Here is a 26,899-nt window from a genome sequence, read left to right on the forward strand (position 1 = left end):
AACATACAAGTTACATTTACGTAAACTTCGTCTGCTTCCGAGCTGTAGAAATCTTTTTTGTGTCTCACAAGGAAAAATTAAAATTCCTCTAATGTTACTCATGTAGTGAAAGTGCTGGCCCGGCATGGCCAAGCGTGTTAAGGCGTGCGACTCGTAATCTGAGGGTCGCGGGTTCGCATCCCCGTCGCGCCAAACATGCTCGTCCTTTCAGCCGTGGGGGCGTTATAAGTGACGTTCAATCCCACTATTCGTTGGTAAAAGAGTAGCCCAAGAGTTGGCGGTAGGTGGTGATGACTAGCTACCTTCCCTCTAGTCTTACACTGCTAAATTAGGGACGGATAGTGCAGATAGCCCTCGAGTAGCTTTGTGCAAAATTCAAAAACAAACAAACAAAACAAAGAAACGTATTGAAAATGAAGTCAACAGAGCGATAAGAGAAAGAAAAAATTAAGTAGTTTTATTGTTATTTTTTAAACTCATGTTACGCAATAAAAGAGACTTCTACAGGTAGTACAAAACTGTGACACATGAGAAACATTTATAGACAATAATCGAGTTTCTTTGTTTGTTGTGCTTACTTGACTATATCAATATACTGCGATGAAAGCGATTCTCAAGTATTTAAAAAAATCACGTAACCAAGACAAAAAAGCAATTCTTAGAAACGACAAGCTTTGCTTGGAATTTTATTACGACTTCCCAGAATGCCAAGCCACTCGTGTTATAAAGCATATCCCAGTAACTGAAAGGGAGTAAACCAAATTTGTGATATTTCTACATAACTAACTGACAGACCAGAAAATAATCTAATACCAATTTAATGGTTGGCAAGTGTTAAAATGCATAAGTGAGCCTATAAAAATGTAATTCTAAGGCAAGGAATAACCTAGTTCAAGACGAGGCATATTTCTTCTCTCCCATAAGTGATACCAGAAACGAAGTGTACGTTAATAATTTCAGGGGCGTAGATTTTTTACATCCGATGGGGGGATGATTTTTCAACCACTTATGTGGACTGTTCAATTTGCAAATTGGTAATCTCTGATTACGTGAACCTGAAAGCTGTAAACATGCACATTAATATATTAGGTAATGTTGTTGCCACGATACTTGCATGTATACTTAGGCCTACTGACTGATACTTAGAACTATCGCTTAGATCGAAAAGCTCAGAAGCACGCCTGTATTAAAGATGTACATTTCGGCTACTGAAAAAGCCTACATCTAGGCCTAATTATGTAATTCGATTGGTAAGAACACGAGAATCACAAGAACAAATACTCAGTTTGTAGGCCTGTGATGCAATAAAACAATTCAACAGACCAAACTGTAGGGGGGATGGTTGTATGCACCATAACCCCCACCTAAAATGAAGGGGGAGATTATACCCTCCATCCCTCCCAGGATCTGTGATAAACTCGTATACTTTGTTACAGACACGTACAATTTATAATATTAAGTACGTGAGTAGTGTAGGTATCGTATCATCCATGAGCAAAATACACCGTATAACCGTATATCTTGTATACTTTCATTAAACAATAGTAGTTAAGGGTAAATCAAAAACGTGTCCGCTACTCCATCAACAATAATACGTTATATAAACTAATACCATAGCTGTTAAAAACGAGGTACGATATACAAAATGGATAAGTGAGTCACGAGAAGATAGAACTTCCTCTTTAACTATATAAACAAAGGATACATTATACATCATCTGTATATAGATATACTTGTGGTGACCCAATATTACACAAGGGTATACCTACTATATCTACTGTACATAGATATACTTGTGGTGATCCAACATTACACAAGGGTATACCTACTATATCTACTGTATATAGATATACTTGTGGTGATCCAACATAACACAAGGGTATACCTACTATATTTACTGTACATAGATATACTTGTGGTGACCCAACATTACATAAGGGTATACCTACTATATCTACTGTACATAGATATACTTGTGGTGATCCAAATGACTGTGGATTTCTTGATGTTTTCTTTATCTCTTCCATTAAGGTTAGATTAAAATACTATTTTGGTATTTTGTAGAGGGCTTCTCTATAAGGAGATATTGTAGAAATACAAAATTGTCAGTATCATAACACATGCACATTTATAAGTACATTTAAAGTTGTCAGAATCACAACACTCAAACATTTATAAGTACATTTAAAATTGTCAGTATCACAACACTCAAACATTTATAAGTACATTTAAAATTGTCAGTATCACAACACTCAAACATTTATAAGTACATTTAAAATTGTCAGTATCACAACACTCAAACATTTTTAAGTACATTTAAAGTTTTCAGTATCACAACACTCAAACATTTATAAGTTCATTTAAAATCGTCAGTATTACTCGTTTATTTAAAACGCATTCAAAAGATGCTCCAACCAACAACAACAGTTACGTTTTCAACAAGTCCATGAATGATCAATAGAATTACGTATAATTTAAATCGCATGTGGATAACGTGGCTTAAACTTTGTGATGTGTCATCATTCTGATTCGAGGACTTCCGAATGCATGGAACTTCCGTTTTTATTTATTCACCTGTGGTCCCGTTCTTTTGTATTTTGTCAACCACATAGAACTGTTACAGTGACCTGCCCGTCTTAACATCCTGTCGTAAACAGGCGGGAACTTACAAACAGCAGGTATTAGTGCTTGCACTCGATTACTCTACATCCCACACGTCCTGTTGCAACAAACTGGCGTGTTTTATTAAACATCACGGCTAAATAAATCAGTTTATTTTAATCAGAAAACTCAAAGAAGGATTACTAAATGTTATGTACCAAATAAAGTGTACGTTACGAAGTAATTTCTGTTGTGGACTTGCATATCAGCTGTTGTATTATACCAGTAGAGTGTATGTTACGAGGTAACTGTTCCTGTACACTAACATATCAACTGTTGTGTTATACCAGTAGAGTGTACGTTACGAGGTAACTGTTGTTGTGTAACATTTCAGTTTTAATTTTCTGATCATTGTTTATCGTCTACAGTGTAAATGTTTGACTGTTTTGTTGTTACTGAATTTAGTATAAAAATGACAGACTTTCCTACTTTGTACATGGTTGGGAGCAGCATTGTATTATGTCACGATTATCACTATTTTATCCTACATTACTGATACAGAGGCGGTTCGTAGTAGAGGAGATTAAATATCAGATACAGTGTACAGGAATACGGAATGAAACTGTAGATATGCATTTAGAGCTTTCGAGGTTATGCATACTGTAGTATGCAACATAAAGGACTATAGTGTAATTCTCCTATCATGGACATCACCTAGAACTTTGACTTGTCAAACTGACGTCATCACTTCACAGATACATCTTGTATACTAATATCTTTGTAACACATCTGATGTTTTTTAACACCAGCTTTGTGTATTTTACTCAGACGTTGTTTGTGATATTTAGTGTAAATACACGAAGTAAATTCAAAATTAAAATCAATGTTTCCTTTCATATACGAGGTCGGCCCAACAGATGAACCTCGTGCGCTGATCACGCGTTGTTTGTTTTTTGTTTTCAATTTCTGTGGAACCTCGAGTTGTTATTCTTAACTATCGCTAAAATACGAGTCACGGTGGTCAGAGATTATTAGTGTAAGTTTCAACTAATAAGAACACCGTCATAATTTTGTAATATACCGAAAATAAAACCTCGGTGTTTATGTAGTAACTTTCTCTGTATTTTATTTCACGCTTCGTCATATTGTTTGTTGAAAAATAAACCGTGTGTTCTTAAGTGAACATCTACAAAGTGGGCTGTGTGAACTACAGGATTCGAAACTTTATGGAACATCTAAACAGAGGGCTGTGCCCAGTACAGCATTCAAAACCCCATGGAACATCTATACTAAGGGTTGTGTCCATTACATGGTTCGAAACTCTATTTTTTCTGTCATAACCAAGAATGCATTATAAATGTTTGTTTGCTTTTTAATTCCGCGCAAAGCTACACGAAAGCTATCTGCGCTAGTCATCCCTAATTTACCAGTGTAAGACTATAGGGAAGGCAGCTAGTAATTACCACCCACCGCCAACTCTTGGGCTACTCTTTTACCAACGAATAGTGGGATTGACCGTAACTTTATAACGCCCCCACGGCTGGAAAGGCGGGCATGTTTGGTGCGACAGGGATTCGAACCCGCGACTATCAGATTACAAGTCGAGTGCCTTAACCACCTGGCCATGCCGGGCCTGAGTATAAATGTAACTCCATTGTTATGAGAGAAACTGTCATGAAACTTAGTTAGTTGGTAAAGTTCTATTATAAATTATTGCATAAAATATGACACTAAACTCTGGAACAATACACCAAACAATGAGGTGTATTTTACCAACATACGAATCTAGACATCTGGGATAATATTGTATTTTCTTACCCGTTATTTGACATTTTCGTACAAAAGTTCTTTGTGTAATTCCGCCATTAATTCATTTATTGAGAACAGTTCAGGGCCTTAAACACATTTAGTATTATCAGTATCATAACGCGCGCATGTTGAATATCTGAACTTTAATTTATGGGGCATCTGTTTTCACCTAAGATACATAACCCTAACGACTGACCTGTGTAAAAACTTGAATTGGTGCTCGCATGTTGCTTGATATATTGTTCGAAATTCATAACAACTCTAGTTGAGGGCTGGTGATTTATCGAAATTTATCAGAGGTATATAATATGAACTTTAATAAGAAGTTCAATAAACATACGTTTCTCCCAGCTTTCTATTGCTGAGCACTTCAAACATACGTTTCTCACAGTTTTCTATTGCTGAGCACTTTAAACATACGTTTCTCCCAGGTTTCTATTTCTGAGCACTTCAAACATACGTTTCTCCCAGGTTTCTATTTCTGAGCACTTCAAACATACGTTTCTCCCAGCTTTCTATTGCTAAGCACTTTAAACAACCAGCTGTTGTCCTTCTCACCCTTGACCCACTGAGATTATATACGTCACATATTTATCCATTTTTCAACCCTACACGCTTCAGCATATATGTGTATTCAAAATCAAATATTGGGTACACAAAGTCCATTTTTTGCTAGTTTTATTGATTTGTCCTTGTTTTGTTTTCAATTTGGAAAGAAAAGTTCCGTTCCGCAGTTTGGACATCAATGGCGTAGCCAGACTTATCAAAGGGAGTTTAACGAAAATTCAGGGAGGGTGAATGATTTCAAAAGGTTTTTTTTATATTTTAAATCACTCGGAGGCACTTGGGCATTTCATATCAATAACCAGTTTGAGACTCTGCATAAGAAAACCCAGTGTAATTACAAATAATGATATTACCGTCTACAAATCTAACAGCCCTCTTCCGAGTTTTCCAAAATTATTTAATAACATTCCTCTAGTGAATAAACTGAAAGGACGATATGAGATTTCTATTTACTATTTTTACAACTCTTTTCCTATAACGCATGTCAATAATAAAAAAAAAAGAACAGAAGAGATCAAGTATTGCGGTTATTTATCTCGCCTGCGGGAGAGGGTAATAAGAAACATGCTAAGGAAAGCTGAAGATACTGCCATGGAGTAAGGGGTAGTAACCCTCCGTGTCTCTTCATAGTTGCGTCACTGTTGGCTACGTATGATTTTTTTTTAATAATTACAAAAACATGACATTTGAAGTTCCATATTGTAATTCGGTCATTAATGGCACGTATTGTGTAATATTTAGTCGTCAGTGCTTAGTAGGCATTCGCACAACTGATTATCCTGTTTCGTTGTGGATGTCGTATTCGAGTTACACGTGCATTTTGTTGAGGAATGCAATACTTCAGATTAGTTTTGGCTAGGCTTAACAAATAAACACGTGGTTAAATGTGACGTAGAGTAAATAACTATTTCAGATTATAATACCAAAAGGACTTTATTAATTAATCATTGTACGCATATATTAGATAAAATGAAAGCTATATATACAGTTATATACTGAAACTGTCAAGACTTCTTTGTACACTGAAAATTAATAAATAATATAACTATGGTGAAAATAAAAGTATTATTTTATACAGAATTAAACAATTTAAATAAATTTTCCTTTGGAACTTTAAAAGTTCCAGTAAGAAATGCTGTAACATTCCTTCTTTCTTTACAACCATAGGTTATGCTCTTCAAGATTTTGACATCATGCCAAATGACAGTGAAGTGGATCCTGGTATGACAGCAACATTAACATGCAGAGTCAGAAACAGGCGAGGTGAATGTGTCTGGTTAAAAGATGGGGAGGTTGTTGGAAGAATAAGTAACAAATACATCTTTGAAAAACAGCCTTCAGATGGAGACTGCAGCATTCGAATTACAAATGCTAATTTGGAGATGGACGATGGACACTGGCAGTGCCAGGTGACGCAGATTTCGTTAGACGACCCTGTCTTGAAATCAAAGAAAATTAAGTTAACTGTACGAGGTGGGCAGTTATTATTCAGATGTTGACCTGTTTCACTGCCATTAGAAATAGTAAAACAAAGAACAAAGTTTTGAAAGTTTGTTTATTTCTTAAAATATAAAATAAATCCAGGTATTGTTTTTTTAACTCTTGTAAGATGGTTAGTTTATTTTTTACTGTTATATCACTGTTTTATATCATCATTTAATGAAATACATGAGGTATTCACACACGTACAATACTTGATACCTACATATTTAAATAAGTATATAATGTAAATAGCTTGGTCATGATAATAGAAATAAATAAAATCATCTTTGTTTCACATGTGGTTGATCAAATTGTTATCACTGTCATCAATGCAGGTTTCATCACAAATTTAATGGACAATGAGTTTTTAAATTTTATTTCTTTCACAATACAAAATAAAAATACACTGACTGTTTTCAGTTGTAGTCTTGTTTCATAGAGAAAAATAAACAGGTGTGAAATAACAATTTATTTTGAAAATATAGAGGTTTTAAAACAACACTTCTAAACAACCAGTGTTAAACTTTATATTTGGCTACATCTGATGTACTCTTTTTAAATTTGTTTATTTGTATTTCTTGGTTTTAAATAAAACATATCTTTGTTTTTTTATCTATTGGATTAAAGGAGATACATTTGTTCCCAATTCTGTAGAAACCCCTCAACCACCCCAAATTGAAGACAATACTATTCAGATTAAATCAGGTGGAAACTTCAAGACAAGAGCAGGACAGCCTAAGAAGCTAAGCTGTGTGTCCAGAAAAGGAAATCCTCCAGCAGAACTGAAATGGTTTATTGAAGAAAATGACATCACGGCTATGGCAAGCCAGACCAATGGCTCAGACATAGAAAAGCCTAAGACCTGGCAGGCCATCAGTATCTTGCATTATACATTTCTAAAGATTCACAGTGGTAAGCTCTTAAGGTGTGTGGCCCTCCACAAAGGTTATGATACTAACTCCCGAGAAACCAGCACTCGTCTTGATGTATTATGTGAGTATGACACTTGAAATAACACCTCTACATGACATCACTAGAAAGGAGTTTGTGAACTATTCATCTAAATCTGGTTTTTAGATTACATTCTACACCTTTATTTCTAAACATTTATGTAGTTGTGAATTGTATCATAATTAGCTCTAGTACATCCAGTTTGGGTTATCATATTATATAATTAATCATTACAAACCAGAACTACAAATCATTTTTCTTCATAATTTGATAAAGTAAAATCATTTACCTGAGTAGTAACGTCATGGCTGGGAAAATCCAGTGTTCTAATTAGAAATGAGATTTACTTGTTGTTTTTCTAACCGTTGTCAAGACTGGAATGCAGGTGGTTATATAAATGTTATTGTTCCAGTGTAACTATTATCATTGCATTGTAATGACCATCCAAGAGTGAATCCTTAGAAAGAAAATTGTGCACTTATTACACGACAAGTAATAATCACACAATACTTCTGGTCAGCTGGAAAGTATTTCAAATCTACTAAAACTCACCTCAGGACAGGATTATCTTACTTTTTGTTTTTCGATCCCACCGACTTTATAACTTTGATTTCTGAAAAATAAATATAAAATTAATATTCGTTTTTCATATATTTTTATTTCCAACATAGGGTTTCATGCTTCCAAGAAAAAAAATAATCTAATTTCTTTCTTTTTTTTTTTATTCATTTCAAACGCAGTATTGTGAGAAAAAACAAAGTAGTATGGTAAAAATTATCAATTATCAACAAGATTTATTTTTACTAATGTCACTGTACCACTGACAACTTTGTCATCAACTAGATTTATTTTTAGTAGTGTCACTGTACCACTGACAACTTTGTTTGTCATCAGCTAGATTTATTTTTAGTAGTGTCACTGCACCACTAACAACTTTGTCATCAACTAGATTTATTTTTAGTAGTGTCACTGCACCACTGACAACTTTGTTTGTCATCAGCTAAATTTATTTTTACTAATGTCACTGTACCACTGACAACTTTGTTTGTCATCAGCTAGATTTATTTTTAGTAGTGTCACTGCACCACTAACAACTTTGTTTGTCATCAGCTAGATTTATTTTTACTAATGTCACTGTACCACTGACAACTTTGTTTGTCATCAGCTAGATTTATTTTTAGTAGTGTCACTACACCACTAACAACTTTGTTTGTCATCAGCTAGATTTATTTTTACTAATGTCACTGTACCACTGACAACTTTGTTTGTCATCAGCTAGATTTATTTTTGGTAGTGTCACTGCACCACTAACAACTTTGTTTGTCATCAGCTAGATTTATTTTTAGTAGTGTCACTGCACCACTGACAACTTTGTTTGTCATCAGCGAGATTTATTTTTACTAATGTCACTGTACCACTGACAACTTTGTTTGTCATCAGCTAGATTTATTTTTACTAATGTCACTGTACCACTGACAACTTTGTTTGTCATCAGCTAGATTTATTTTTAGTAGTGTCACTACACCACTGACAACTTTGTTTGTCATCAGCTAGATTTATTTTTACTAATGTCACTGTACCACTGACAACTTTGTTTGTCATCAGCTAGATTTATTTTTAGTAGTGTCACTGCACCACTAACAACTTTGTTTGTCATCAGCTAGATTTATTTTTACTAATGTCACTGTACCACTGACAACTTTGTTTGTCATCAGCTAGATTTATTTTTAGTAGTGTCACTGCACCACTAACAACTTTGTTTGTCATCAGCTAGATTTATTTTTACTAATGTCACTGTACCACTGACAACTTTGTTTGTCATCAGCTAGATTTATTTTAGTAGTGTCACCACACCACTGACAACTTTGTTTGTCATCAGCTAGATTTATTTTTACTAATGTCACTGTACCACTGACAACTTTGTTTGTCATTAGCTAGATTTATTTTTAGTAGTGTCACTGCACCACTAACAACTTTGTTTGTCATCAGCTAGATTTATTTTTACTAATGTCACTGTACCACTGACAACTTTGTTTGTCATCAGCTAGATTTATTTTTAGTAGTGTCACTGCACCACTAACAACTTTGTTTGTCATCAGCTAGATTTATTTTTTTACTAATGTCACTGTACCACTGACAACTTTGTTTGTCATCAGCTAGATTTATTTTAGTAGTGTCACTGCACCACTGACAACTTTGTTTGTCATCAGCTAGATTTATTTTTAGTAGTGTCACTGCACCACTAACAACTTTGTTTGTCATCAGCTAGATTTATTTTTACTAATGTCACTGTACCACTGACAACTTTGTTTGTCATCAGCTAGATTTATTTTTAGTAGTGTCACTACACCACTGACAACTTTGTTTGTCATCAGCTAGATTTATTTTTACTAATGTCACTGTACCACTGACAACTTTGTTTGTCATTAGCTAGATTTATTTTTAGTAGTGTCACTGCACCACTAACAACTTTGTTTGTCATCAGCTAGATTTATTTTTACTAATGTCACTGTACCACTGACAACTTTGTTTGTCATCAGCTAGATTTATTTTTAGTAGTGTCACTGCACCACTAACAACTTTGTTTGTCATCAGCTAGATTTATTTTTACTAATGTCACTGTACCACTGACAACTTTGTTTGTCATCAGCTAGATTTATTTTTAGTAGTGTCACTGCACCACTGACAACTTTGTTTGTCATCAGCTAGATTTATTTTTAGTAGTGTCACTGCACCACTAACAACTTTGTTTGTCATCAGCTAGATTTATTTTTACTAATGTCACTGTACCACTGACAACTTTGTTTGTCATCAGCTAGATTTATTTTTAGTAGTGTCACTACACCACTGACAACTTTGTTTGTCATCAGCGAGATTTATTTTTACTAATGTCACTGTACCACTGACAAATTTGTTTGTCATTAGCTAGATTTATTTTTAGTAGTGTTACTGCACCACTAACAACTTTGTTTGTCATCAGCTAGATTTATTTTTACTAATGTCACTGTACCACTGACAACTTTGTTTGTCATCAGCTAGATTTATTTTTAGTAGTGTCCCTGCACCACTAACAACTTTGTTTGTCATCAGCTAGATTTATTTTTACTAATGTCACTGCACCTCTGACAACTTTATCTATCATCAACTAGATATCTGTAGGTACCAGCATCAGTAATCTGAATTTTCACTGAGATCAGTTAATATATAGCAGGAGCAAACTTCATTACATAAAACTTGTAATAGTACTTCAAGTATAACAGTAAATAGTGGAAATGTATGTGGAAGTTAAGTAAGAATCACTATAAAAATTTCTTAGGTGAGAGTTTAATTGTTCCAAAGCATAATTTTCATGTGATGTTTTACCCTCTTTCACAAAATAGCTTTTCTTGATTAGTACTTCCCTCTATCAGTACAAAATTTCAACACTTGCCACTAGACTTGCACATTTTATTCTGTATATTTATGTGTAAATAATTATATAGCAGCTCTCCACCAATAGGAACACGACACAACTGCTGTCTTAGCTGGTGCCCTCTTCACACTTACACTTGTTAATCACTTCTTGATTGGCTGTAGTACCATATAGATGTACTTGTTTTTTCTCACAAGTTTGTCGACATATTCCTATATACCACAGACTCTGTTCTATTTCTTCATTAACAGGGCTATTATGCCTAGTATATTCCACATCCCAGTCTGTAGCCTAACCAAGTGTAAGTTGTTGTTTTTTTTAATCTCCCTTGTTAGTCCTGACCATGGTCAGTTCCAGTTGCTACCAGGTTTGGTAGTGTCTTCATTCAGTCATCACACAGTTACGTTGCAGGATTAAGTTATGCACATCATAGAGATGGTGTGTTCCGTAGAACTGCTAGTAGTTCTCTGCACATCATAGAGATGGTGTGTTCCGTAGAACTGCTAGTAGTTCTCTGCACATCATAGAGATGGCGTGTTTCGTAGAACTGCTAGTAGTTCTCTGCACATCATAGAGATGGTGTGGTTCGTAGAACTGCTAGTAGTTCTCTGCACATCATAGAGATGGTGTGTTCCGTAGAACTGCTAGTAGTTCTCTGCACATCATAGAGATGGTGTGTTCTGTAGAACTGCTAGTAGTTCTCTGCACATCATAGAGATGGTGTGTTCTGTAGAACTGCTAGTAGTTCTCTGCACATCATAGAGATGGTGTGTTCCGTAGAACTGCTAGTAGTTCTCTGCACATCATAGAGATGGTGTGTTCTGTAGAACTGCTAGTAGTTCTCTGCACATCATAGAGATGGTGTGTTCCATAGAACTGCTAGTAGTTCTCTGCACATCATAGAGATGGTGTGTTCTGTAGAACTGCTAGTAGTTCTCTGCACATCATAGAGATGGTGTGTTCCATAGAACTGCTAGTAGTTCTCTGCACATCATAGAGATGGCGTGTTTCGTAGAACTGCTAGTAGTTCTCTGCACATCATAGAGATGGTGTGTTCCATAGAACTGCTAGTAGTTCTCTGCACATCATAGAGATGGTATGTTCCGTAGAACTGCTAGTAGTCCTTCCTTGTTCTAGTGTTTTATAAACATGTCTGTCTTAAACTTTACATCCTTCAATGGATACATGTGAGTAAAACAGACAGGGATTACTGCCCATCTCTGGTACTGAGATTCTTTCTACTGCAGGCCTAATGCAAAACAGACAGGGATTACCGCCCATCTCTGGTACTGAGATTCTTCCTACTGCAGGCCTAATGCAAAACAGACAGGGATTACTGCCCATCTCTGGTACTGAGATTCTTTCTACTGCAGGCCTAATGCAAAACAGACAGGGAATACCGCCCATCTCTGGTACTGAGATTCTTCCTACTGCAGGCCTAATGCAAAACAGACAGGGATTACTGCCCATCTCTGGTACTGAGATTCTTTCTACTGCAGGCCTAATGCAAAACACACAGGGATTACTGCCCATCTCTGGTACTGAGATTCTTCCAACTGCAGGCCTAATGCTGCCAGGTGTTGACTGATTGATTTCACTGATATGGTAGCTCTACTTTTCAAAATAGGGTGTTGAGGTCACCTGTGTTTTGTCTCCAGTGGTGCAGTCCTCTGGAATCTCTGTGTTTTTTTTCCCCTAATTACTTATTGTGGAGTATGGAAGTCCTTGCCACTTAACAGTTTCTAGTCACTTGGGTGGCAGACCATAAATGCTTGTCCTTTTGAGTAATTAATCATACCACTCTGTTGAGAGTTTGGTGTAAATGACATGTAGTTCTATTTGGCACATTGCTTTTTAACACCATGGCATTCCTTCTTTCTACCATTCTCCAAATGTACCTTGCTGGTGTATCTGGTGTTCATTGGAGATAGTTAAAGTAAGTAAGTCCTTAAAGTGAATGAAAAATGCCCAATATTGCTAAGTTTTGGACTGGAGATGCACCCTAGGTTTACAGTCCCTCTGCTGGATTTCAGTTCCCAGCACATCTGATGATGGTTGTAACTGGATGAATCACATATATCCACTTGTGAAAGGCAGGGTATTCTTTTCCAACTGCAAACTGGCAGAACTATACCCAGTACTGCCAGGTTTTGGACTGGAGGTGTTATTCCACTGGGGCTTTCCTCTTTCCCACCATCTGCTGAATGTTGGTTCTGGTGAACCAGGTGTTGGTTGGGTTGTAAATGCATGCATCTGAAGATACATTTTTATATGAAAGCTTATTTTCACTATCAGTTCTCATTTTGAGGCAGGTGATCATCTTCCTATGGTGGAACTGGTGTACAATTTCTGATACCACCAATTATTGGATGATGAAGTCAAACTAATACCATGGTCTATCACACCCTAGCTACTCGACATGCAATAATATATGTATTATAGGATTTCTTCATGTGCTATCACATTTTATATTCATGACACTGTTATAAAAGGGAAATAGTTATGTATACCTGCATCAGATGTGGTGCATTCTCCTGCCGAGGTATAAAGTTTTCTGTTTTGATTCCACATTTCATGGTCTCTCTTTGGCCACTTCTCAAAGGAGGTCATTTTTTTTGCTTGTCTTCTACCAGTTCACTGTGGGATTTTAGCTACTTTGTGAACAGAGGTAAGATATTGTATGGAAAGTTAACATTTTCCTAAACTGAATTCCATTTCTGATGAATACGTACTTCTGAAAACATATCCTACCCAGCCTTCCCACTTCAGGTGATGTGGGTCTTCGAAGTGATTAACAAGTACTAATGTGTAGAGGGTGCTGGTTATGATAGAGGTTGTATCACACTCCTACTGGTGGAGAGCTGCTGCATAATCATTGACATGTAGATATTCAGAAGTGAGAGATGAAAGTCTGGTGGCAAGCATTGAAAAGTTGTGCTGATAGGGGCAGTACTAATCAAGAAAAGTTATTTTAAGATTAGTATTTTTCTGTTGAAAATATATTTTCAGTTTAGGAAAATGTTAATCTTTATTCATAGAAAAATTACAAATATACATTTTCTTGTTGTATGCCTTATATATATATTTGAAACGAATAAATCATTATTTATATTTTTAAAGTAACACGTAATGATGCAATTTCTATTCATTCTCATGATGATTCAACACCTCCATCTATCAAACAAATATCTCGTTCATTTTGAATTGGTAAAACAGATCCTCCAGAAATCAGATTAGAAGGAAGCCCTAAAGAAGAAACTGAGGAAGGCACATCAGTCACTCTCAAGTGTGTTGCAGATGCAAACCCAAAGGCAAGCATTATCTGGAAAATGTTGGGGCAGGCTAATGTCTATAGTATCAAGGAAGAACTGATATTTACATCTGTTAGAAGAAGTGATTCAGGAATTTACAGCTGCAGAGCAAAAAATGATATTGGAGAAAGCAAAGAATTAGAAATTTCACTTGATGTGAAATGTAGGTTATTTTTTGTGTTGATTCTTATAACACTCATTGCTGATTCTGTCATCTTGCTGTAAATTAACAAAGTAACTTAATATATTGATTTTGTCAAAGTAATCTTGTAAAAGAACAGTATATTTTGAATATGATCAATAGTTTTTACATGAATGAAGATTTGTGTTGTTTCTTTTTCCTTCATTAGGCTTAGAAAGTCTCTAAATTTGGCTGAATCTTGCGAGATATTGGGTTGACAACTGAAAAAATTCATATTAACAAGGGTACCCAACTGATCAATTAATGTATTCTAATCATTACTGGCTTTAGTTTTCTTTCTTATACATTAACTTATGACATCATATACTTCAAGTCAATAATTTGTATTAACATACAGGTTACTCATCAGACCTGACCTACAGACCAGAAGTTATTGATAATTAACAACAGGATATTTTCTCGTTCTAGTATCTTTTTATTCATGTATGTTGAATAATTCTTTTTGTTATTGTTTCATATCTCAGGTAACAAAGTTTTTTGACAAATAACAAAAACTCAAATAATAAATAGCATTGGTTGTGTATTTCAGTGTTTGCGTAAACCCATCATTGGGATACAGAACACTACAGTCATTTAATTTCATTCAGAATAAATTTCAAAAATAGGAGATTTGAACTTTTTTCATATGATACTTTACTGTATATTTATATGTATGAGTTTACATGTAGGTACTTGGATGGTACTTAAAATTTTTGAGTTTGATTGTTAGATAGAATCTCAAGTGAAGTTGTGAGTATAACAAGAAACCTTTCTGTTTTTGATAGGCTTTTCTTTAAACAAATTTAGTAATTTGTTAGTTCTTAAAGATGTTTGATAAACTAATGATTTAGTGAAAGTTATGTTGCTAAAAGATATATGTACTTTCCAGTAAACCAAACTGAGTGTCCACTATCCTACTTTGTTACATATCTCTACTTTCAAGTGGAATAAATTAAGTGTCACAGATCAAACTAGTTTCTACAAAGGATAAAATACTTGTATTAAGTTTATTTGTTGACTTTTGTAAGTCAGTAAAAATAATTTGTTAATGACACTGAACACTTTCACCTGATACTGCATGTATAGCCTAACTTTTTACACATTTTAAACAGCATCAAGAAAGAATACAAGGTATAGTGCAGGCTGAAACCAATAATGTTCAGACTCAGGTTTAATTCACAATTAACATGTGTGGAAATTGGAACAAGTGCTTTTAAATTAAGTCTTTTAATGTGAGAACATTCCTTCACTAATATATCAACATATTTGCTCTGAAGGAGTAATCATATTTCTAATATTGACTGTTTAATTAGACTTTATGTTGCTTTCTTTTAAGAATTTTTAGAATTATTAAAAAGAGAGGCATATTTGAAAATACAAATGAAAGTCTTTTTTAAAAAAAGTTTATTTTGGTTTGATTTATTTTGAATTTTTCACAAAGCTACATGAAGATTATCTGTCCCTAATTTATCTGTGATAAAATAGAGGGAAGGCAGCTAGTTAACATCACCTACAGTCAACACTTGATTTAGTCTATTATTAACAGACAATGGGATTGACTATAATTTTATAATGCCTCCATGGCAGAAAGAGTGAGCATAATCAATGACAGGAATTTAACCCCACAACCTGCAGATTGCAAATCAAGAGCCCTAACCATTGGGCCATGCTAGGCCTGAATATTTGAGACCTAGTGTGTTGTTATCAGCAATTTGTTTTTCTGTCTATCCTTTTTTTCTTTCTTTTTTGTAAGAGTCATTCCTGGAATTATTAAAGAATATGAAAGTTTAATTTCTGATTACTTGAGTTTTTTTTTTTTTTTTTAATATTTCAAATTGATTACCAGAACCTAAAATTAAATGATTTGATATAAACCTGTTTTTTATTTTGTAAAAATTTTAAATGGCAAAATTGTGGGATGATTAGTGTTGATAATAAATATACAGAAAACAGTTTTTAATAAGCCACACTTTATTATTATTATTGATTTAGATAAACCAGAGATTAGAAAAGTAGAACCTTCTCCACAGGTGTCACTTTCACTTTACAGTTCTGCTAAATTGATTTGTCAAGCTGTTGGAAATCCCCAACCAGAGTAAGTGTGCTAGTAGTTGTTCTATACAATAGTCCAGTCATGGTAAATGTAACTGTAGTTGTTCTGTATGATAATGCAGTCATGACAAGTGTGACAGTAGTTAGAATGGGGTTTAGACAAATGAAACTTTGGTTGTTTAAAGTATTTGTACTATTTAAAAGATTATAAGAATTTCATTAATTATGAAATGAAATTAGTAGTTAAACTTGTATGTAATTGGTGAGACAGCCGAGTGAAGAAGGAATATGTGATGTATTATCATACCTTTTAACTGCTGTTTTATAAATGCAGTTCTCCTGTGAGACTTTTCTTTATTTATATTTTAATTTGGAAAATAATAGTTTCTTTCATTTAAGGAACATAGTTAGATAAAGTTTTAATGACACTCAGATGACAATAGTATATAGTTTATATATTTATTTGTGATTTAAATGTAGTTCAATCAGGAACTCCAAGTGCCAGACTACAAGAGTATATTTTCTAACGTTTTTCACAAGCAGCTACATCTCAATAAATTAACAAATTGTCTTGAATAAGACATAGTTGAGTGAAGTATCTAAGTAGTGGTTGCTATTTCCAACTACTTGTATTATTTTCAGATATTCTTGGCTTCAAAAGGTCCCAGGAGAACAGCTAGCATGGCAAGAACGGGGCAATGATCCGTTTCTCACCATACCAAACGTTACTTACAGCTTTCAAGGTCGATACATTTGTGAAGCAAAAAATTACATCAAAGGAAAAGAATATAAAACTCAGTCTGAAGAAATTAAATTAGATGTCAGTGGTAAGTATTTTTATTCTGTGGATTTTCTGGATATGCTATAATCTGAGATTTTTTAAAATTGCTCTCATATGGTCCGTATAATCTTATAACAGGTATATTTAAAAGTAAGATGTTGTTGATTTACCAGTTTAATTAATGAAACAAATAGGAAACACAAGAGTTGTTTATTTTTAGTATTTAACAAGATAAGGTTTATAATTGTAATTGAATTTCTTTCCATCTGTGAAGGATTATAAAATTCAACATAAGACTGAAATTAAATGTAAATGTACTTGTGTAAAGTATATAAAATACTAGAAGGTTTTTGAAAGTGAATTAGTTTAATATTAGTCATAAATGTATTTATGGTTTTCAGTAAAATTCTCCAAATCTAAACTAAATATTTTTTTAAAGGTTTTGTCAGTTACAACCAATTTAAGAACTTCAAACATAACATCTGCTACTTAAGTTTTTTGAGTAAAATCCAAAAATATGAAAATTTCAAAATGTTCTGCCAACTGCTGAGCTGCCAGGGTTACAGTCACTAACCTTTTTACGGTGGCTGGGACATTTATTTCTCACTCCACTGGGAAAGATTTTCTTGTTACATAAATGAAATATCACATAATATCTTCAGAATGTTGATTCTTTCTAAATGTGATTTTTTAAAATTCTTTTTGTTCCTTTAACTGTTTTTTTGTATATTCTTTATACTTTTATTGAAGGGTACCACGTATTTAATAATATTTTATCAGGAAATCCTCAGGTAATTACAAAAATGACTACAACTAAGGACAACGTGGTAGTTGAGAAAAATGAAGACGTTACAGTTAGTGTTGTGTTTTGCTCTGATCCTAAACCTGATAGAGTTTTCTGGGAGTGGGGTAGCCTGAAACTGGATGCTGGATCAGATCTAGGAAGATACATAGCTGAAGGATTTGTTGCTGTACGTTTTTCTTTGCAATACAGCTTACGAAAATATTGAATTTTGACATAGTAAGAGTCGCAGAGTAATATAATAATAATATATTATCCATATTACAAGCAGTAATATGGATATGTAATTATTTGAATCTCAAGATGTAGCAAATGTGTTTGAATTATTTTTAAACTATAGAAGAAAGTATTTTCCTCGTGAATTGGTAAAATTACCAATAGCTTATTTTAGAACTACAATATAAGCTGAGAACTAAATTTAACAAAGTTTGGAAATGAAATTACTCGAAAAACAGAATTGACTTCACAAAGTTCAGTTACTTACCAGAGTGTGCCCATTTTATATAAAAAAAACAACATGATACAACATCAATTCCATTGAAAAACAGAATTAATTTCTTTATAAAGTTCAGTCATTACCACAGTTTCCCTATTCTATAAAAAACATGATTTAACATCAGTTCTATTAAAAAAAACAGAATTAACTTCTACATAAAACTCAGTCACTACTACAGTGTTTTCATTCTATAAAAACATGATTTAGCATTAGTTTAACACAAGAGTTTAAGCAGAACACTCACTTCAGGAATACAAAAACTACTACAAATGTAATGATATAAATTGTAATTTAACTATACACTATACATTGACTGAATTAATATTATAATAGTGATTCAGAGGACATAATTACAGGATTGTTGAATAATAAAGAATAGTGACATTACATTTTATTAAACAAAACTAATATCATAAGTATAAAAGTACAGGTGAATTTTAATTATAATAGAACAAAGAAATGTGTGTTTGTTTGCTTATAGCAAAGCCACATTAGGCTATCTGCTGAGTCTACCAAGGGGAATGGAACCCCTGATTTTAGCAATCTAAGTTTGTAGACTCACTGCTGTACTAGTGGGGGGTGAGCTAAGAAATACTTTGTAAACTTTTATTTTGTGAATAACTAATTTTCATTTTGTAACCATAATGAACTTTTGTATTCTCATAGGTGTAGTGAAAGGTTTAGAATGTTGTAGTGTACCTTATCTTTTAACAAATTGTAGTTTTAATAAACAACTTTAAGAGTGAGTAATCCCTACTGAAAATCACCCTATATATAATTTTTTGTTATGTATAATTTAAACTGTCCTCTACAATGCATTTTAACTTATCTGTTTAACATTAATTTACTCTTACACTTCAGTTCTTGAAACTTCATTATTTACATATTTTCCATTCAAATCACAATAACTTCTAATCATTGTTGATAATATTTAACTTTTTTCCATTATTGAGAATATTTTATGCATTCTATCTTCATTTATGAAGTTAAGATATTGTAGAATAATTACATTTTTAAATGTTATGTAAATATCAGACATTTTTTGGCAATGACCAAAGCGCCATCTGTTTTATGGCTACATAAACAACTCTCCCATTGCTATTTTTGTCTTTAGATAGAGAATAACAAACAGAAAAGCAATTTCCTGACTTGTTTGAAGGGGAATGAACTGATGGTAAAAAATTGAAAACTTTATTAGGAACTTCTAAATGGGATGTGTATATAAAAGTAATAGTTGTAAAACTATTATCTAGTTTTAATAGTTCTGTGGAGCTGCCAAAGTGTATGGTTTAAAACTTGTTTCTAAAAATGCTTTTATTGTATAATAATACTAGTACCAAACATCCAGGACACCTAAAGACACAAACCTTGTGACAGTATGGAAAACATTAGTCACTCATCTCCATTCCCTTCCCTCAGTTTACACTTACTACTTTATTGATTGGTCACCATAGAAGGTTAAGCATTTTAAATCCTTTCCTATCATACTGTAAATAAACTATATTTTCCTACACTTTGCATTTCATCTTTTTTAATAGATGTTATTAGAAATATGATAATAAAATAAAATTTAATATAATGTTTAATGTTTCTAGATAAACTCATTTATTGAACATATTTTAAATATTTCAAGTTTGTTGTTTGTTGATAAGAGGGTTAAGTACTTACTGATGTAGTAATTAAACAAATGTATTTAAATAAACTAGGTGAAGGATTGGGACGACTGTTACGAAGCAAGACTCCTAATTCATAATGTTGAAAGTAGTGATTCAAGGAAGTACACAATTCACATTGAAAACTTTAAAGGAGAAGAAATATATACTGTAAACCTTGTAGTGAGAGGTGAGTACAACACAGGTTACTAACATACCATGAGAAACAGAATATACTGTAAACCTTGTAGTGAGAGGTGAGTACAACACAGGTTACTAACATACCATGAGAAACAGAATATACTGTAAACCTTGTAGTGAGAGGTGAGTACAACACAGGTACACAGGTTACAAACATACCATTAAGAAACAGAATATACTGTAAACCTTGTGAGTGAGAGGTGAGTACAACACAGGTTACTGTAAACATACCACAGAATATACTGTAAGAGGTGAGTACATAAGAAACAGAATATACTGTAAACCTTGTAGTGAGAGGTGAGTACTACACAGGTTACTAACATACCATGAGAAACAGAATATACTGTAAACCTTGTAGTGAGAGGTGAGTACTACACAGGTTACTAACATACCATGAGAAACAGAATATACTGTAAACCTTGTAGTGAGAGGTGACTACACAGGTTACTAACATACCATGAGAAACAGAGTACTACACAGGTTACTAACATACCATAGAGAAACAGAATATATACTGTAAACCTTGTAGTGAGAGGTGAGTACTGTAAACCTTGTAGTGAGAGGTGAGTACAACACAGGTTACTAACATACCATGAGAAACAGAATATACTGTAAACCTGAGAAACAGAATATACTGTAAACCTTGTAGTGAGAGGTGAGTACTTACAACATACCATGGAAACAGAATTACTAACATACCATGAGAAACAGAATATACTGTAAACCTTGTAGTGAGAGGTGAGTACTACACAGGTTACTAACATACCATGAGAAACAGAATATACTGTAAACCTTGTAGTGAGAGGTGAGTACAACACAGGTTACTAACATACCATGAGAAACAGAATATACTGTAGTAGTGAGAGGTACACAGGTTACTAACATACCATGAGAAACAGAATATACTGTAAACCTTGTAGTGAGAGGTGAGTACAACACAGGTTACTAACATACCATGAGAAACAGAATATACTGTAAACCTTGTAGTGAGAGGTGAGTACAACACAGGTTACTAACACAGAGTTACTAAACCTTGTAGTGAGAGGTGAGTACATACTAACATACCATGAGAAACAGAATATACTGTAAACCTTGTAGTGAGAGGTGAGTACAACACAGGTTACTAACATACCATAAGAAACAGAATATACTGTAAACCTTGTAGTGAGAGGTGAGTACAACACAGGTCACTAGCATGCCCTGAGAAGCAGAATACTCTATAAAACTTAGTATGATTGTTTATTATATTGATAGACAAGTTCCATCAATTTTATAAGATACAAGAGTAAGTACTGTGGTGAAACTAATTTTTTTTAGTTATCTGCTTTAATTTTTTTTTTAGATTTTTTCATGTAACAATCCATAATTTTAACATTTCATCAGGTTAGTGCTTTTAATTTATAATTCTTACTTTCTCTAAAAACATTGTAAGTCATAATATCAAGTTTAATGAAATGAGAATTAATATAATTTACAACAGTGCAATGAATTATGTTTGTCAGAATAAATGTAAGCTCATAAACAAGTCCAAAACTACAATCTGTTGAAGAAAAGTGGAAGTCGTCCACATTGTGTGAATTACTAATTCCACTAAAAACTGGAACCTGTGAGAAAATGATTGTAATTTATGTCTGTTTAGTAAATTTCCACAACTCTCATTTTGTCTTTCAGAACCTTTGTCTATGTCTATGGTGATTGGGATCACAGTAGGTTGTATCGTTCTTCTGGTTGCCATACTTACCATTCTCTTATGCTTCCTCAAGAAACGTAAATCTGTTTTTAAAAGTAAGTCCAACAATTCATGTGTTCACTCATAAAGAAACAAAATATTTGTATGTTAAAACTATGTTTGTGTGTATTTAGACCAATGAGATTGTTAATTATTCACGTGAAGGTACATAAGATGTATAATAAACCAATGACATTACTAACCAATTTCATAAAAGTACATAAACAATGGTTTGTGATGTGTGTATTTTTAAACCAATACAATCGCTAACTAATTATATACAGTAAGGTACCTGATAGACCATGGTAGTTACTGAGCTTCATGCTTTAGACTTATGTAATCATAAAACATGTTGTGAATTTCACTTGGGCAACAGTATGTATGGTAACTCTGAGATTTCTTAATATATCCTCAAAAACTGGAATGATTTTGTTAAACCTTAACCCTTTCACAACGGGCTCAGTTTAATATACACGAGTACGTCTACATGTTTGTACATGTTAAGTATTTATACTATAACTTTTGATATAGCATGTGTATCTTCACAAAATTTGGTAGACTTTTTTTTAGTAAAGATAAATATTTTGTACACAAAAATCTGATTTTTCAATGAAATATTTTTCTAAATATTTTGTGAAAATACCAAGTCTGTTAAGTTACTAGTCTGAGTGCAAAGTGATTTCACGTTATGATTAAAAAAAACTTTTCATTATCACAAAAATCTGAAATATTATTTGAGTAATCTGTAACACCTCGTAAATACATTTCAAACATTTATTTTCAGTGATACTTTATATTTCGTTATTTTCTGTACCCTAACTATGTTAGGTCTGTCATTTGACCAACGTTGTAACCATCATAAAAAAATAAGGAAATAAATATAAATTATGCTTTTGTTATGCTATAATGACTACATATTATAATACAAATGTTTAGTCCGAGTACCATAAGTCTCATAATGCTATATATATATATATGTTTGTTTTTTTTATTATATTGTCCTTTCAGTCATGTATAGCTAACATTACATAACTTGCATTGACAAAGTGTGCGAGCACTCATGTTAGGTATTCTGTAATATAAATCTGACCTTTAGTCTTCCCTGTCTTGGTTGTGTTTTTTGGACTAGTATTTTGTAATATACAGTCACATTTAAATTATTATACATTATATATGTATATAGGTTATTACTATTTCAGAATTAATTACTAAACTTATTTTACATAAAATATAAAATAATAAATCCAGATCTAAAGCAAACAATTATCTCTTCTAGCTACAACCTTTGAACTCGGTTATTACTGGACACAGGTTGCTAAGCCTTTTAAAATTTTGCATGTTGAGGATATCAAACAAAACTTTTTTAGGTTTTATATATACAGTTTAATAACCAAAAAAATCATAAGTAACTACAGTGATACAATAGAATTACACTATGATGTGTTAAGCTTAGTAACTAAGGTGTATTTATGTTTAAAAAATATGAAACTTCAAGCTGACTAAAGACACAACCGACTGTATTGAAACTTTGGTTTAAAAAATGTGGTAGGTTTTTCACAGATTAAAGTGGCTGAGAAAACCGCTAGGGGGATATTCTAAGCTGTCAATTGGATATTTACATATTATATATTGAAACAAGCATATATAAGGGACCATTTCCAAAATGGAAAGAGGTGATGGAACCACCATATTTGTTTTAGTACATAAGTCATATCTCATCAAAATAAAACGATATGAGGTTCTTATTTTATATTCTAACTTTTTAATATTGGTAATTTGGGTTCCTAATTTGTATGAAACTGTAGACTTAGTATTTTGACGTAATAAACATCTAATTTTAAACAGTTCTGCATTGAACATGTTACGTGATTCACTAAAATCTGTATTTTGACGTGTTCTTTCAATATTTACTTTAAATCAAGAAATTAACTCGTATATAATATTAAAGTTTGAATTATAATCTACAGTTTAATTCCAAACACGTACATTCATGAAATAATAGTTCAATAAAATTTTGAATTCACGTCAACAAACCTGATAACACATCACAAAAGGCCTGGCATGGCCAAGCACGTTAAGGCGTGCAACTTGTAATCTGAGGGTTGTGGGTCCGCATCCCCATCGAGCCAAACATGCTCACCCTTTCAGCCGTGGGGCATTATAATGTGACGGTCAATCCCACTACTCGTTGGTAAAAGAGTAGCCCAAGAGTTGACAGTGGGTGGTGATGACTAGCTGCCTTCCCCCTGGTCTTACACTGCTAAATTAGGGATGGCTAGCACAGATAGCCCTCGAATAGCTTTGTCCGAAATTCAAAAAACCAACAAACACATCACAAAATGGTTAGAAGTATTTAGTATACAAGAGTGATATTATTATAATAGTCCTTCTACTAAAAATGTTAGTTATTTATTGAAGATACTTGTATTCAAACTCTTAACAAATTGAATGCAAAGTGATTTTAATGTTAAGTATAAAAATACTTTCCCTCATTTTATATTTTTCACATTTAATTTCGTATCTTCTAGAACCTCTTAAGTGAATAGCAAGTGTTTTTAAGGTAAATGTTTATTTTTAATATTTTCTGCCATATCACAGCTGTAGTTGTAATTAATGTACAATGCAATGAAATAATTAAAATAGGAAATAAAAATACCTTTAAATTGTTTGTAGATCTTTACAGATGTCGTTTTATGTATATTCATAGTTTGAGGTCTTTTCCTTTTCAGGTATAACTGATGATTTTTAATGTTTTATTTTCCTTTCTTGTCCTCTACCACATATTATTAACAATTGTCTGTGGAGCTCTTGAAACATACCACAGTGCCTCTGGTAGACATGCACAACTCTTTCAAAAAATTCTCCTGTACTGCATAATAGTGGAAACTTGAGAACTGATGCAAAGTATTACGTGCATTTAAAAGAATATTTAAGCCTTTTATTTATGCATTTTACAGCATAACTAATACATAGTGAACTATATATAACAGTAAGATGTTAAGATAGTTTAACCATACCTCTAACTATAATGTATTTAGGTTAGAAATAACTAAGTGCTGGAGTCAGTCAAGCAGATAACAATACTGTGCCAGCTACAGCTACTCCTTGTTGACGGCTTCAAAATAACATCTATAAAATAAGCTCTTTCTAATGGTAATACATGCGTATGTAATATCTACATGTACGCTATAAAACTTAAATCTGTTGAAGGTGGGAGAGTTACCTGTCAGGGGTTGAAAAATATTGTTTCAACTGCATTCATTCAGAGCTTTGAAATGTACAAGTCAAAAGGTTAACTTAGCATCTTGTAGTGTATATGTACATTAATATGACTGCCATTATATTACTGAAGACATATGATAGAGAGCTGAAGTGTAACATTTTCATAGGTAATTGATCATGTGACCACACATTTAAAGTTTGAGTAGTTTTTTAAAGGTTTTTTTTAAATGAAGGTCTTCAAATGAAGATAACATAAGACTTTGAATAATAATGTACATTGTAAGGTTCACATCAATCACATAATTGATAGTAAAGGTGTTTAAGTTGTGAGTGTAACACACTGACTTATGCAGAAGATCATTTAAAGGGGCACCTGTAGCGAAAGGATTAAACAAATGACAAAATCATGTATTACATTCTTTGTATTTAGAAATAAAGTTACATTATTATTATGTACATTATTCTATTGATTTAACAATTATGCCTGATTAATAATAATATCTCAACACCAATAATCTAGTTTATTAAATAATACACTTATACCACTGGTAACATTTTATGTGTAGTAAATTATTTTAAAAAGTGTTTTAGGTTTTGAGGCTTCAAACTTTTATCTCACATGAAAGCCAATTGTTCAAAATACTGAATTTGTCTCAAGTGTAAGTAGCTGGCTGACTAGTGTAAAAACAAAACATATTAGGAACAGATCTTATTTTGAAAATATTTTTGCTTGAAATATTCTTCTGTTACTTTGAATTGTTGAAAACTTTGAACAATTACTTTCTTATTGTTTTTTTTTTCTTTTCTTTATGTTCACAGGAAAAGACGGTTTTAACTCGGATACAGAAAGGTAATTTTCTTGTCCTCAGCTTTAACATACAAAAAGAAAAACATTCTTAAATCAAAACTACTGGACTTGTCTTTATTGATTTGTTTGAATAACAAAAACAATAACTAAAAAAAAAAAGGTATCTTTTTATATATATACTTTTTCTGACATAGCTGCCCATAATATCTCTCAGTTAGGCTCTTTGTTAAATGATGTGAAGTTTTAACACTTTATATTATCTTTATATTGTCTATAAAGTATACAGTAATGACTTATTCAAAACAAGTCTGTAAACCTATCCAACAAGGATACAGTAATGACTTATTCAAAACAAGTCTGTAAACCTATCCAACATGGATACAGTAATGACTTATTCAAAACAAGTCTGTAAACCTATCCAACAAGGATACAGTAATGACTTATTCAAAACAAATATTTCAGTGAAATGGACAGCAGGAGATCTGTTGATGTGGCACACAATGGATTAGCAGGAAATGCACCAGGAGCTATCCCGCCAGATGCACTTTATAGTGCTCCAAAGAAGCAGCCAAATAAAAAGGTCGAAAACAGAGGAGAGGGCAAACACTATGAAAACTTCAAAGTAAATAATTTCTTTTCTGATTCTGTGTTTGAGAATTACTTTTCATTTTGTGGCATATGAATTATTTTAATTGTGTAAAAAGTTTTATGTTGAGAAAATAAATTTAAAATTACCTAAAGACAAATGATGCAAAACCTTCGAATCTCAATTCCAGAAATATTTTCATACTCTTAAAAAAACAGATATGAGGCATGGCACAAAAGAAGGTTGAAATATCAGT

The 26,899-nt window shown here is 32.9% G+C and overlaps 1 protein-coding gene across 5 annotated transcripts in view; it reads left to right on the forward strand.

Annotated features, from left to right (window-relative positions):
- The window catches only part of LOC143237827 (kin of IRRE-like protein 1), a 36,723-nt gene that overhangs the window by 5,490 nt on the left and 4,334 nt on the right, over window positions 1-26,899 (forward strand). The window contains exons 1-11 of one of the 5 annotated variants that reach the window (XM_076477466.1): window positions 5,460-5,626; window positions 6,145-6,450; window positions 7,114-7,452; window positions 14,039-14,296; window positions 16,307-16,409; window positions 17,009-17,193; window positions 17,928-18,118; window positions 20,152-20,287; window positions 21,970-22,083; window positions 26,069-26,099; window positions 26,520-26,679. In XM_076477466.1, the coding sequence (XP_076333581.1) occupies window positions 6,171-6,450; window positions 7,114-7,452; window positions 14,039-14,296; window positions 16,307-16,409; window positions 17,009-17,193; window positions 17,928-18,118; window positions 20,152-20,287; window positions 21,970-22,083; window positions 26,069-26,099; window positions 26,520-26,679 (1,797 nt within the window). In that variant the 5' untranslated portion in view covers window positions 5,460-5,626; window positions 6,145-6,170. Of the gene's footprint in view, window positions 1-5,459; window positions 5,627-5,697; window positions 5,927-6,144; window positions 6,451-7,113; window positions 7,453-14,038; window positions 14,297-16,306; window positions 16,410-17,008; window positions 17,194-17,927; window positions 18,119-20,151; window positions 20,288-21,969; window positions 22,084-26,068; window positions 26,100-26,519; window positions 26,680-26,899 lie in introns of those variants that run through there. The other 4 variants (XM_076477468.1, XM_076477467.1, XM_076477465.1 and 1 more) reach the window with 4 other exon arrangements.

The sequence above is a fragment of the Tachypleus tridentatus genome, chromosome 13 (assembly GCF_004210375.1).
Source record: "Tachypleus tridentatus isolate NWPU-2018 chromosome 13, ASM421037v1, whole genome shotgun sequence".
Lineage (NCBI taxonomy): Eukaryota > Metazoa > Arthropoda > Merostomata > Xiphosura > Limulidae > Tachypleus > Tachypleus tridentatus.